This window comes from Sceloporus occidentalis, unplaced genomic scaffold (assembly GCF_023333645.1).
Source record: "Sceloporus occidentalis isolate IW3139 unplaced genomic scaffold, rSceOcc1.0.p SCAF_6, whole genome shotgun sequence".
Lineage (NCBI taxonomy): Eukaryota > Metazoa > Chordata > Lepidosauria > Squamata > Phrynosomatidae > Sceloporus > Sceloporus occidentalis.
In genome coordinates this window covers 60743568-60757940 of record NW_028316986.1, presented here as the reverse complement: position 1 = coordinate 60757940, position 14373 = coordinate 60743568, and the positions used below count along the sequence as shown (strand labels likewise).

General features: G+C 44.2%; 2 protein-coding genes across 6 annotated transcripts in view; one reads left to right on the top strand and one right to left on the bottom strand.

The window, feature by feature from the left end:
• The window catches only part of ADSS2 (adenylosuccinate synthase 2), a 42684-nt gene extending 36399 nt beyond the window's left edge, over window positions 1-6285 (bottom strand). For both annotated transcript variants that reach the window (XM_089529809.1, XM_089529810.1), the window contains exon 1: window positions 6059-6285. In XM_089529809.1, the coding sequence (XP_089385935.1) occupies window positions 6059-6208 (150 nt within the window). In that variant the 5' untranslated portion in view covers window positions 6209-6285. The remainder of the gene's footprint in view (window positions 1-6058) is intronic.
• A 2263-nt stretch (window positions 6286-8548) lies between these two features.
• The window catches only part of CATSPERE (catsper channel auxiliary subunit epsilon), a 116514-nt gene continuing 110689 nt past the window's right edge, over window positions 8549-14373 (top strand). For 3 of the 4 annotated variants that reach the window (XM_089529805.1, XM_089529804.1, XM_089529808.1), the window contains exons 1-2: window positions 8549-8648; window positions 14020-14068. In XM_089529805.1, coding sequence (XP_089385931.1) covers window positions 8575-8648; window positions 14020-14068 — 123 coding nt within the window. In that variant the 5' untranslated portion in view covers window positions 8549-8574. The remainder of the gene's footprint in view (window positions 8649-14019; window positions 14069-14373) is intronic. The other variant, XM_089529806.1, reaches the window with a different exon arrangement.

The following is a 14373-nucleotide window of genomic DNA, read 5'->3' as shown; positions in this document are numbered from 1 at the left end:
ATTTTCTGAAGTCGAGCTCAGTTGCTCGGATTATGTTTCAGACGCGAATGCCATCCCTAACCGCTATCTGATAATCCTAAAATATCCTAACTAGTCAATGTGCAGAGCAGCTAAGTAAACATATGTCAAAAAGAAAAATGAGATAATAATCTGACAAATTAACACTTACTGCAGAAATCTATTATTTCTGGAATGGCATGTTACAAAGATTAACACAACAATCCCCTGCCTGTTTATTCAGAAGCAAGTCGCATGATATTCAATGGCATTTACTCCCCCTATTAAGTATATATAGGATTACAGGCTAAATTAGCTCTACATAGGTGATCACATATCAGATGAAATAACATCGCTTCTGGGAGAAGGTTCTTATAAGGCTGCAAACATAGTGGCAGTTTTAAAAGATACATTATTTAAACAAAGTGGAGGGAAATCTTTAGAACACCTATAAGCAAACAAATGCTGCACTAAACCATCATCAATTTCCCTCAGGAAGCAAGCTTCTTATACAATATGTTCAGAATTACAAAACAATTACTTAAAGAAGAAATAGTGATAAGTTATCAAAATGAGCAGTGCAAGGGTTGATTGCCTAAAGAGCCTTCCACAGTTTTTGTATTGGAGATTTGAAGAGCCCCTGAAACACATGGCTCATACTGGGAGAATGTGGTTAGCAAATGGATCAGGGACATTTTTAATATGTTTGCTCGTAGCAAACTCTACACTCGCACAGCTGCAGCGTGTTATTTAACCCTGTAAGAAATTTATAAGTGGAGTATAAGGATGGCAACTGATACCTCTCAAATTTCAGTTTCCTATGTGAGTATGTGCCTTCAAGTTGCCTGTTGACTTACAACGACCCCATTAATTTCATAGGGTTTTCTAAGCCAAGGAATACTCAGAGGTGGTTTTGTCAGTTCCTTCCTCTGAAATATAGCCTACAGCACCTGGTATTCCTTGGCCATCTCCCACCCTAGGACTAACCAAGGCTGCCCCTTCTTGGCTTCCAAGATCAGGCAGAATCTGGTGCCTTTAGGATATTCATGCCCTACTAGCTTCTTAGTATTTGAGAAACTATGTTAGGAGGCACATAAAAAAATGCACAGAAACAAATGAATTAACATTATAAAATACAGATCTAAATCATATTTCTATTTATTTTTGGAACAGAAATTTAATCCTTTGAGCTTCAGAGACCACAAGAGACATTCAAATCAAGAGGCAGGGTCAGATGTTCAGCTATCATGTTTTAAGAGCTCAACAGTTGATCACCATGCTTTCCTGCAAACCCCTCAGTTTCAAAAACAGGGCTGATTGCCCATGAGACAACTGAAGTTTCAGAAACAAGTCTAAATCCTACCTGTACTACCAGAAATAAACTAAAGTTGTTTGGACTCTGGATATCCTGTATCTTTGTTTGACAAATGTAGATAAAACCTGCATCCTCATAATTACAAAAACCTTTAAGGAAACTATAATTAGCCAGCACAGCACCACCCACAAGAAAGAGACCCTTGGGTTTCTAGAAGTACCAAAAAAGCCAGAGAACTTTTATGTTAAAAGACAATATTGAAATCCTGTAAAATAAAATAAAGTGCATACAGGCATAAACACAAACAACCCCCATATAGCCCAATGAGCATCCCCAGTCCTTAGGCTACTTTGGCACTAAAGAAATAATCCAGTTTCATCTCACTTTAACTGCCATGGCTCAGTGCTATGGCATGCTGGGAACTGTAGTTTCTTGTGACACCAGAGCTCTCTGACAGGGAAGGCTAAATGTCTCACAACACTACAAATACCAGAATTCCATAGCATGGAGCCATGGCAGTTAAAGCGGTGTCAAACTGCATTAATTCTGCAGTGCAGCTGCAGTCATGGAAAGCTAACTGAATAAAGGACAGAAGGGGGTATCCTGAAAAGATGCAATGTGCACCTCAACATTTTCATTTCCTTTTCAGTGTCACTCATAAAACCAATTAACTACATAGCTTCATATGATTCCTTTATTAATTTGGCAGAGGTGATGGGGGCAACACTGAGGAAACAAATCCCTCAACAAACTACATGGGCCATACCCCTAAGATAAGAGGGTCCCCCTGGGTGAGGCATCAGTTGGAACTGCATCAGTACTTTACTCACCCCACATTCTCTAAGGTTACAGAATATGCAGGGCAGTCATAGCCAGCTCTTAAGTGAGCAACATGGCCTGGAGTAGCTCAACCAGAAGCCTTCATCACCCACCCTGCACCCTTTCTGATAGGTGATGCACTGGCTGAGCTGTCAGCTGAATACACCTATGGAGTTTTAAACCTTGATAGACTTTCTAAAGATTTCAAGGAATCTTACTAGGCATCTATTTCACAATGGGTTGTTTTCCAAATTTCTGAAGGTAAAGGTCATTCATGCAATAAGTGTCTCATCACCACCTCTGGCAGCCCCTTAAAAAAATTCACTAATGCATTGGTTGACCTTTGCAAAGAAGATGGGCTCATACAATGTGCCTTGACTTGAATGTAGCACGTTTTCCACTTCAACACATATATCATAGCACTGCTATTTAGAAGGGCTTTCCTGCAATTCAAGGTTATATCAGGGCATACAGAATAGTAGAACACAAAAGATCTACACGTGACAAACCCCACATTCATACAACATTGGATCCGATTAAATATATGGGTCTTCTCTGTAGCATCATTATTCTTCTGAAATGGAGCTGCTATCTGTTGCACTCAGTGATGGCTGTGAACAAGCACAGCATAATACAAGAAGAATCTCAAGGTTGATTTTGTTTCTTGTGCTAATAATATCTCATAGCCTAAGGTACCATGATTTTGCAAAAGCTGTACAGGAAGTAAGGATGTTTACAAAGTAAAGCAGTGAGTATGCCTCAGTTAGAAGCGGATGTGTGTGGTTTGTTTTCCATTTCAATAACCAAAAGCAAGACTACATTGCTTCGTTGTTAATCACAGTCCTCCAAAACTAACTGAAGCCCACGGGAACCCAGTGAACAGAAATGACAGCAGGGAATCCCAGAAAATCAACTACTTTGCACCCTCCCCAATGAGGAAGGACTCAGACTCTTTAAGAACAGTAAATTTGACCCTATGAATAGTCCAGATATTACAAGTGATCTTCTACTAAGCATTAAACTGGCATTTCACTGCATCAGTCAAGGGAAAAGAAATATTTTCCAAGATGAGCATGTTTGAAATACCCACAATGCAACCTACTGTATACACAAAGACCTAAAGAGGTATGGAGTTCTACACTTTTAATAGGTCTTCGTCTGCATCCATCTCTCCCTCTTGTCATATCTGAAGGCTAGAGAAAGAACATCTAATGCAGTACAAGAGGCTGCAGCTATAAGATAAAAAACAAGTCTCCTCTGTATGTACTGCACACTCAGTGCTCTTCCTACTCTACATACCTTTTGGAAATAATTCAGCTGTAGAGAGAGTGTGTGTGTGCATAAACTTCAAGTCACCTGTCCAGTTATTATGACCCCATAAGAATTTCATAGGGTTTTCTTAGGCAAGGGATACTCAGTTCCTTCCTCTGAATTATAGCCTAAAGCACCTGATGATCATTGGTGCTCTCCTACCCAAATGATAACATGTAGACTATTTCAGGATCTGTGAACTCCCTGTGATGTTGTGTGCCTTCGAATCGTTTCTAATGGCCCTGTTACAGGATTTTCTTGGCAAGTTTCTTCGGAAAGGGGGTTGCATCGCCCTTCTCTGAGGCTAAGAGACTGTGAGGTCTATTTCCAGGAAAACCACTTAGGCGTTTTAACTATTATTTTCAAATGAAATAAGGCTATTTCTGTTGCATAATTTATACAACACCATCATGAGCGTACATGAGCGCAACCCCCCTCCACCGCAGACACATTAGATTACTTAGAAAAGAGGCAGGACTCAGTTCCTAAGGCATATCGACCACACCTTTCCAACAACAAAAGAACATTTACGGGGGGGGGGGGGGGCTTTCTTTACCACAGACCAGGTTGACCAGACATCCTCCTTTTCCAGGACCTGTCCTACATTCCAACCTTCAGTCCAGGAGGAATTCCAAAATGTCCTTCATTTTGAACATGACCAAGAAGCACAAGTGTTTTGAGCTTTTATTTTGGTTATGGTCTCCATTTTTCCTTGGGTGTCCTCCATTTCGTGGTGCGGACATCTGGTCACCCTGCTGTAGATCATAGGCACCAGACCCTTGAGGGACGTCTGTTGTTCTCCCGCCCGGGATGGGAGGCCAAAGGAAGAGAAGGGCGAAGGCCTCTCCATCGCCTTCCCTCCCTCCTTGCTTCCTTCTCTCACTCTTGGCAAGGAAGGCTTTGCCCCTAAAAGGTGTCCCTGTCTCAGACAGAGCCTCACAGTTTGTGAGAAGGCAGCTGACCTGAGGAACAACACAGTCATCCTCCAGCCTCCCTCAGGCGCAGGGTGAGCAGACACATCCTCCTTTCCCAGGACACCTCCGACATTCAGGGTGACCAGGTGTCCTTAACCACAAAGGAGGACCAGGCACCACAAAGCGGAGAACGTTCAAGAAAAATGACCAAACAAAAGCTGAAAACACTCAAAGAAATGGAAATTCCTGCTCCTTAGCCATGCTGAAAAGGGAGGACATTTTGGAATTCCTCCTGGATAGAAGACTGAAAGGCAGGGCCTGTCCTGGAAAAGGAGGACGCGTCTGGTCACCTGCCTACATTCCAACCTTCTTCTCTCCAGGAGGGATCCCAACACGGCCCCCATTTTGAGCATTAATTTACAGTGAAACGCAAGGTGACCAGACTTCATCCTCCTTTTCCAGGACATGGCCTACGATTCATCCTTCTGTCCAGGAGGGATTGCAAAACGTCCCCCATTTGGGGCATGACAAAGAAGCATGGATTGACATTTACATGCAAGGTGGCCCGATACATCCTCCTTTTCCAGGAGGCATAATACATCTCCATCTTGTGTCCGGAAGAGATTCCAAAACCTCCTCCATTTGGGACATGACAAAGAAGCATGGATTGACATTTACATGCAAGGTGACCAGACGTGTCCTCCTTTCCCAGGCCATGTCCTACATCCCCTCCTTCTTTGTTTGTTTATTTATTTCCAGGCGCTTATATCCTGCCTTTCTCCACAATGGGATTCATTCATTCATTCATTCATGATCCTGTCCTTGTATCCAGGAGGAGGGATCCCCAAACGTCCTCCATTTTGAGCAGGGCCCAGAGGCGTGAAGGTAAAGACACACACAGCCTGCTTCCATCTTGGAGAAGAGGTCTTTCCCCAAAACAGGTCGGATGCTCAGCAGCTCAGCCATCAGATCACTTGTTAATCTTATCTAGACCAGTGGTCCCCAAAGTGTGCCTTTTAAGGGCTTCTGGACTACAGCTCCCAGAAGCCTCAGCCACGTCGGCCAATAGCCCGGGATGCTGGGAGCTGCAGTCCAAAAAGATCCTCTGAAAGGGCTGCATTTTGGGGGCCCTTGAGGTTTGGGCTGGGGCCGGGTCCGACATTTTCCTCGTGGCAGGTCCTCCATTTTGTGGTGCCTGGGTCCTCCTGGGTGGCCTCGGAGGGACCATCTTGGCCTTTGAGGGCGGGAAATGCCCATTCAAAAGCCCAGTCCCCGGAGCCGGTCCCCGAGCCTCTCCCTCCGGGAAGCCGAGGGCGGCAGTTGCCATGGAGACCGCGGCGGCGGGAGGGAAAGGAAAGGCCTCCCTCCAAGGCGGCGGCGGCGGCGGATAGATAACCCGGTTCGACACCGCTTTAACTGCCGCGGCTGTGGAAATTAATAATAATAATGATGATAATAATCCGCTCTTGTACATTATTCTTATATTTATTTCCCGCCCTTTTATATTATTATTATTATTATTATTATATTTATAATCCCACCTTTATAATATATATACATACATATCTATCCCGCCATTTTATATGATGATTATAACACTGACATTCTGCCGCGGCAGAGAAAGCGTTAAAGCGGCGCCAGGCCGGGTTCTCTCTCCTCCGGTGCGGATGCACCTCTCAAGGTGACTCCAGCCCGGCCTCACCTGGCACCTGCAGACGATGTCCGCGTCCTGCGCCAGCAGATCCACCACCTTCCCCTTGCCTTCGTCGCCCCACTGGGCCCCCAGGACCACCGTCACTTTGTTGCCCGGGTGCCGGGAGGCGCTGCCGCCGTTGGGGACGCTTTCAGACATGGCTCCCGTTGCGGGCGAAGAAGGCTCCCCTCCTGCGCCCAAGACACATGCGAGGACGACGAGGAGGAAGCAGCAGCAGCAGCAGCAGCAGCGAAGGCGCGCCCGACTCCGCCGGCTCTTTCTTCCCCGCCTCCGCCTCCTCCTCCTCCTCCTCCTCCTCGCGCCCAAGGAGGAGACGCCGCCGCATCCGCATCCAGCGGAGCCTCCTGCTCCAGCCGCCGCCGCCGCCTCCTATTGGTCCTTCCTTGACATCCTTCCCAGAGACCCGCCTCCTCATCTGCATACAATGAGTTGTAGTTAAACATCCCTTTTATAAAAAGGGCCTTCGCGTCATCATGTTCGAGGGTTGAACTACCTTTCCCATGATGCACCTTTCCCAGGCCCAGTGGCCTCTCTGTGACGTCATTCTTAGAGACCCGCCCCCTCCTCTGCATACAAACCCATTTTCAAAAGGGCCTTGGCGTCATCCTAATGCCAGCGGGTTGAACCGCCTTTCCCAGCTATATTGTTTTAATGAATTGTAGACATTTTTGTCTTCTTTTCAAAATGCTATTGTAGTAGTTTAGCAATATTTTAATGTATTATTTTGTATCCTTTTTTAAACTGTGTTGTTTTTAATGTTGTAAGCTGCCCTGAGTCCCATTCCTGGGAGAAGGGTGGGATTATATAAATACATATAATAATCAAATAAATATCAAGACATTGAAACAAAGAACATAGCTATACTCTTGCATTCCATTGTACTTCCTTTCCCTTCCATTCTTCACCAGTCTAATCTTCCTATCACTCAACTTTGCTTCATGCTACACTCTTCTTCCTTCATACAAACTACATAGATCAAAAGGCCACCAAACAGTGATACCTTTATTGGCCAACCGAAACACAACATGTACTTGTTGCAAGCTTTGGTCAAGATGTTACAAACCAAAGAGGAGTGGGGAAAACTGGAGATGTTAGTAAGATGCCTGCATTTTGTTGTTTCTGCCCTTAGTTTAGGGGATATGGGGAGGCTGGCTCCTTCTCCTTCTGGCCATGTGGGAACTGGGAGTTTAACAAAGTCCAGGACATTTAAATAAAAAGTCTATTGGCACATCAACAGGACTCTTCTCTTGAAACCCAGTATGTCTCCATTCTTGTCAGGCCACAGGCCTCTTGTAGGCAGAGGACAACGGATTTTTCAAGAAGCCTCCATGTTTTTGCACCAGGAGTAAGAGGTAAAACATCCTACTTTGCTTTACTTCCACTGTTTCTATTTGATTCCTGTCCTCCTTGTACCATTAGTTCAGTGGTACTCCAAACCCATTTTACTAAATCAAGACTTTCCTCAACTTCTCTTTTATCTCATCTATATACTTTCAACCACACTCCTCTTCGAGAACCCTCCTTTATGGACTGGTCAGTCATAAGTATCCCTAAATCCAAAACACACTGCAGAAACAATCCAGCTTGGGACAGCTTTAACTGCCTTGGCTCAAGTGCTAGGAACATCCTGGAAATTGCACCAGAGCTCTCTGACAGAGAACTCTAAATGTTTCACAAATTTACAGTTCCCAGAATGCCATAGCATTGAACCAGGGGCTCTCAAACTGGGTTATTCCTGCAGTGTTTGGATCAACAGTCACCTTCTTTCACAATTTAAATTCCTTCTCTAACAGAGAAGACTAAATGTCTCACAAAACTACAGTTCCCAGGATTCCCTAGCATTGGGCCAGGGCAGTTAAAGCGGCCTCAGACTGGATTATTTCTGCAGTGTGTCTTGGACCCTACTCTCAATTAACCTATTCTTCCTTTTCTTGCTCTTTTAGACCTATTCTGAAGCACTACTACACTCTTATCGCGCGGCTATTCCACCGGCTGCCTCCCGTTGCATCCTGGGATTTGCAGTTTAAAGAGGAAACGTTTAGAATTCTCAGAGAGAGAGCTGAGGCCTCACTGGACTACAAGCCCCAGAAAGCAACAGGAGGCAGCCAGAGCCGTTAAAAGTGGAACGGCGAGGCTTTAAAAGAGTATAAAAGCCTATTATATAGGGCCTGTGAACTCTCTGTTTCTGTGGACTTGTGTGCCTTGGAGTCATTTTGAACTTATGGCGACCCTCATAAGTACAAAGGGGTTGCCATTTCCTCTGAGGCAGAGAGAAAGAAAGAGTCTGACTGTGGCTACAAGGCCTATAAGGTTTCCTCGCGGGGCATGCCGAGAAAGGCAGTTGTGTGGCTTTGGCCTCGTCGTCGCCTCAGTGGCGCGAGGAGACAGCGCTAACCAATGGCGGCGCGCGAGAAGGAAGGAGGGGGCGGGGCTAGAGCGCCAGGCGGCGGCGGTTAACTAATAATGAGCGACGGTTGGGGAGCGCTTATGATTGGACGGCGGCGATGGCGGGCTTTTCGTCCCCGCTTGCGCCCCTTTGTCTCTGGTGGTTGGTCAACACATGCGGGGCGGTGTGGAGGTACGGGGGTGAAGGCTTTGTTGCGGGCACCGAGAGGAGATAGCATGCATCAGTGATTTGGAGTGTTGGGCTGCATCCACAATGGAGAAATAACCCGGTTTGGCACCGCTTTAACTCTGTCTGACTCTTCGCTATGGAATTCTGGGAGATGGAGTTTGTTGTGGGGCTCCGCTCTGGGCCCACAACAAACTCCAACTCCCAGAATTCCATAGCCAAGAACCAAACAAAGAGTTAAAGTGGTGCCAAAAGTCGGACATTCGAGAAACGTACCATATCACAACACACACATACATATAAAACATATGGTTGAGTACATACTAAAACGAGTAGATATAATACAGCTGCAAATAAGCTTATTAAGTGAATTTATATCTGTGTATACACACTCATCCCAACATATTTGTGGGTTTGGTTATCCACGGTTTTGATTAATATGTTCTCTCTAGGAATATCTGGGTCTTCCAGTGCAACTCTATGGTCAACTTTAACTAAAACGTTGCACTGAAAGACCTAGAGATTCCTAGAGAGATTACTCTACTAGGCAGCTGTAGCTCCTCCAGTGCTGTCTGTCGGACGTTGACCACAGAGTTGCAACGGAGGACCTAGAGATTCCTAGAGAGGTTTTTGTATTTGTGGTTTTTTGATATTCACAGGGGTCTTGTGCCATTAACCCTAGCAAATATGGAGTGACAAATGTACAGTCATCCCTCCGTTTTTGTTATGGTTCGTTCTGGACCCACCTGTGAAAATAGACATTTGTGTATATTCAAAGCCCATTGATTAGAATGGGCATGCGCTTCCTGCGCACCATTTTAATCCTGGGGAATTCCAGATCAGAGCCAGGCACATGCTCTTGCTGAAGCCCTGGCATGAACTGCAGAAGCATGGCCACAGCCTGCATTTTTCAGCCCATCTGTTTCAGGCCCTGCTCATCTTTACTCGTGGTAAGTTAAAATGCATTGGTCCCAATGCAAACTACCGAGAGACTCTACTGTTCATATGTCTCCAACACTGAGCATTTATTTCTACTCTTTGCTTCAGTTATTCTCTAGTGGTTCTTCTTCGTAGTCTCTGTTGTTTGCATTGTTATGCCATTACGTTTATATTTTCCTTAAATACCAAAACTCCAGATCTTCCTTCTCATTTATTTATTTAATAATAATGATAATAATTATTTATTTATAGCCCGCCCAATCACAAGGAATCGGGGCAGGTTACAACAGTAAAGAAGGTACAAAGCAAATAAACAATAACAATAAAGTAATGAAACAATACATACATAATGAAACAATTCACAATATCAATAAATAGCAAAAAAATACATAGCAATGCACAGCAGCAATAAAATTAACAAAGCAGATTATATAGCAATAAACAAACAAAACAAGTAAAATTCTCAATCCCAATCCCTAACCTAAAAAACAGTATAAACGATATACAATCTAAAAACACTACAATTTGCCCTTGTAATTTGCTGCCATTCTCCCAAAGTGGACTCTTGGCACATGGAACAAAAGATAAACATTTATACATTCTCTTTGTCTCTAAATATCTGACATGTTTTTTTTTCTTATGGGCTCCAACTACCTATTATATAAGCATTTGTAAAGTTCTGTTCTGTTCGAACCCCCTCCCGCCATGGCCTTACCTTTCCCTAGTGATGGTATTGTATGTTCCCATGAGGCAAAAGGTTGCGATGGGGGCTAACACAGTCTCAAACAGACGGCCCAAAAGGGCCGCCATCGGACTAATCCGTGGGTTGGGCATGCACATGATTGCTTGGAGGCCATGCTGGGGCCTCCAGACACAGCCCAAAACTGGCCACAAAAGGAGCAGTTTCTTACCACTCCTTTTCTCAGCCCATTCAGGACTGCAGCAGCAGCCACCCTCAGGATCAGTCTCTGGCCTCTCCTACTGTCCCGTCTGCTTGGCCATGCAGTTTCTGATAGGATCTCTCACATCAGACTTTTGTTGAGCTAGACTAAATGTGCCAAACAGTTACTGGGAAGTGGGGGTGGTTTGACACTGAGACAATGGCAGGGGTATTTGAGCTAACTCTGAAGGAGTTTGTATTGCACAGAGCTAGCCACCAGTAAACCACTTCTGAACATCATTTACCATGAAAACCCTATGAAACATTCCAAAAGGAAGCTGCTGGTGCTGGAAGATGAGACTCCCAGGTTAGAAGACATGCTGTTCAACATCTACATGAAATCACTCGAAGACATGGGCCAGAAATTTGGTGTTTGCTGTCACCAGTAAGCAAGTCTATCTTTGGGTCCCATCTAGGAGAAAAGCAGAATATAAATTAAATATTACACAACACACATGGAATGTGAGAAGTAGAATCAGGAGAAGATAGACGTTGTAAGACAAAAAAAAATGGGGTGTATAAATGTTGCAATACTTGGGGTGAGTGAGCCAAAGTGACAGGAATAAGATATGTCCATTCCTATAATAACAGGAAATGAAGATTTAAGAAAAAACGGAGTAGCATTAATACTAAGGACAGATGCAGCAAAAGCAGTCAGTGGATAAAATGGAAAGTCTGACCAAATAATATCAAGACTTTAGGGAAAGCCCATCAATGCAGCCATCATTCAAGAAGAGGGAAAAATTAAAAGATTATCTGCTGTAGTCCAGGAGGAAACCGATTATACACCCAAACAGGACATGCTGATAATCATAAGTGATTGGAATGCAAAAATGGGAATCAAAACAGAAGCAAACATCATTGGAGAATTCGGCCTAAGATCAAGAAACAAAGTAGGAAAGCAACTTTTGTGAGGCCAGTAGTTTGCTGATTACAAACACATTCTTCAGGCAACCAAAGCAATAGAGAAGAAAACAAAGTCAAAAAGAAAGAAAATCCTCACTGGTTGACAAATAAATCAGGTCAAATAGTTAAGAGCAGGAGAGAAGCAGAAATAAAAGGTGACAAAAACAGGGCCAAAAACCTGAATGCAACTGTTCAGTAACTTGTGCATAAAAACAAAGAGAATTAATATAATAATCAATGCAAATAAATAGAAGATGACAAAAAAAAATAGAAAAGACATCTTCCATAGTATCTGAGAAATAAAAAGAAAGTTCATACTAAGAATCGGGGTGCTCTGTGACTAATGGAAATACTACAGTTGGCCCTCTGTATCCGTGGATTGTGTGTCCACAGATTGATTTTTTTAAAATAATAATAATTATTATAATATTCATTCAGGGCAGATAGAGATGCAGAGGGAGGAGACAATTAAAATATAATGGAAGAGAGGAACACAAGAAGGTGCTTGTGGTCCCCAAACTGTCTCCCCACCAAATTAGTATGGACAGCCTTGGTGGCAGCGCCCCCCCCCCCCCCCCCCGGGTTGAAAATGTTGTTGCTAGATGCTGTATCAGTGAATAGTAAAACAACTGCCAGACAGGACTTGATCTTGGATGAACATGCTGACCTGGCCTGTATTACAGAGATCTGATTGGATGATGCTGGGTGTGTGTGTGTGTGTGTTAACCTCTCAGTTTTGCCCAACCGGATTTTCTGTGCAGCAGCAGGCAATACCTGGGGGTAGGGAGGTAGAGTCGCACTGGTGTATCATGATTCCATCCCCCTGACCAGATGCCCCCTCATGCAGTTTACTGGTTTTGAGTGTGTTTATTTAAAGGTGGGTAGCCAGGACAGAATAGGGATTCTGTTGGTGTGTTGCCCACTCTGCTGCTTAACAGTCTCCCTTCTACCTGGGGTGGTCTCAGGGTTGGTGTTGGAGTCTCCTCATCTAGTAGTCCTGGGGGGCTTCAACATCCAAACTGAGACTGCCCTTTCAGGAATGACTCAGGATTTCATGGCCTCCATGACAAACATGAGGCTGTCCCAAGTGGTATCTGGCCCTACTTACGCTGTTGGACACTCTCTGGACCTTTTTTTTTCTGTGCTGGGTTGGTGATGATGATCTTGGTGTAGCAGAACTCTCCACAGTTACATTGTCATGGAAAGATCATTTTCTGGTCAGGTTTAGACTCACTGGGACTCAGGACCTCTTCAGAGGTGGGGAACCAATTAGGATTGTCCACCCCAGGAGGCTGACGGATCCAGATGGATTCCTGAGGGCTCTTGGGGAGTTTCCTGTCACCTTGGCAGGCGATTCTGTTAAAGCTCTGGCTGACCTTTAGAACAGGGAAATAGCCAGTGTGGTGGACACAATCTCTCCTGAGTGTCCCCTCTTATGGAGTGGAGCCAAACCAGCCCCCTGGTTCTCTAGGGAGTTGATGGTGATAAAGTGAGTGAGACAGAGACTAGAGTGACATGGCAGAAGACTCAAAGCGAACCTTAACAAGGGAATAGAGCCTATTTGGAGTCCTAGAAATTTTTGGAATTTTAACATTTCTATCTATAACCTGGGCTAATTTACCTCTCCTATTTTATCCTATTGTTTTAATAATAATAATAATTTTTATTTACAGTATATTTCCTGCCTCTCCCCATGGATTGTGGCAGAATTACAGCAATAAAAACAACATTACAACAATAAAAGCTACAGTATCATATAAAATACACTCAGTAAAACAGTCACGCCACTATCAATACAATACACAAATCATTATCTAAAATACATACCATTATGAATGGGGGTGGGGTATTTCTAACTCTCTTATAACATACTGGATGGATACGCCTGCCGGAAGAGATCTGTCTTAAGTGCCTTCTTAAAGGCATCTCAGGTGGTGATGAGATGGATCTCCTCCAGCAAGCCATTCCACAATTTAGGGGCTACGGCAGTGAATGCTCTATGAGAAGTTGTTGTTAACCTGGTCTTTACATGCTCTAATAAATTCTTCCCAGATATTCTGAGAGTGCGGGGCGGATTGTGTAGGAAGAGGTGTTCCCTCAAGTAACTCGGGCCCAAGCCATGTAGGGCTTTAAAGGTAATAACCAACACTTTATACTGTGCCCGGAAGCTAATCGGCAGCTAATGAAGAGATTTTAATGCTGGTGTTATATGGTCGGACCTAGATGTTCCAGTGACCAATCTGGCTGCCACATTTTGCACCAATTGAAGCTTCTGAACTTGGTATAAAGGTAGCCCCATGTAGAGCGCATTAAAGAAATCTAAAGCGAGATTACTGTCTGGAAATCTACTGCCTGCTTGAGGGATGGCTGAAGGTATACACATATACAGTGCGCCCGCGTTATAGGCGGGCGCACCATATGTGGCTTCCTGCTTATGCAGAAGCTGCGTGATGGGAGAATGAATGGAATCAAATGGGACTTCAGTTTACACATTATTCAGTTTATGTTGGGGGGGGGGGTCTGGAACGGATCCCCCGCGTAAGCCAAGGGACCACTGTATTTCATATATGTTTTTTGTTATTTTACTTCCAGATATGAAACGAGCACTGGAGACTATTTTATATTTTCTACAAGAACTGTAGTAAGTGTTACCAGTCAAAAGTCAAAATATCAAAAACATATAGTTTCCACTATTTTCACTGGTGAAGATCTAATAATCTGAACTTTCTGCAGTAGCTTGATGTGATATATCAGCACTGGGCCAAGTGTGAGCTGTAGCCCCTGACTCTTGTTTTTTAAAAAAAGAAAATCTGTTTTGATTTTCAAGGTACAGTGGTACCCCGGGTTACGAAATTAATTCGTTCCGCCGCCGCTTTCGTAACCCGGAAACTTTCGCTAGCCGAAATGCCCTTAGGCGCTAATAGCGAAAGCCGCGATTCCGTGTGA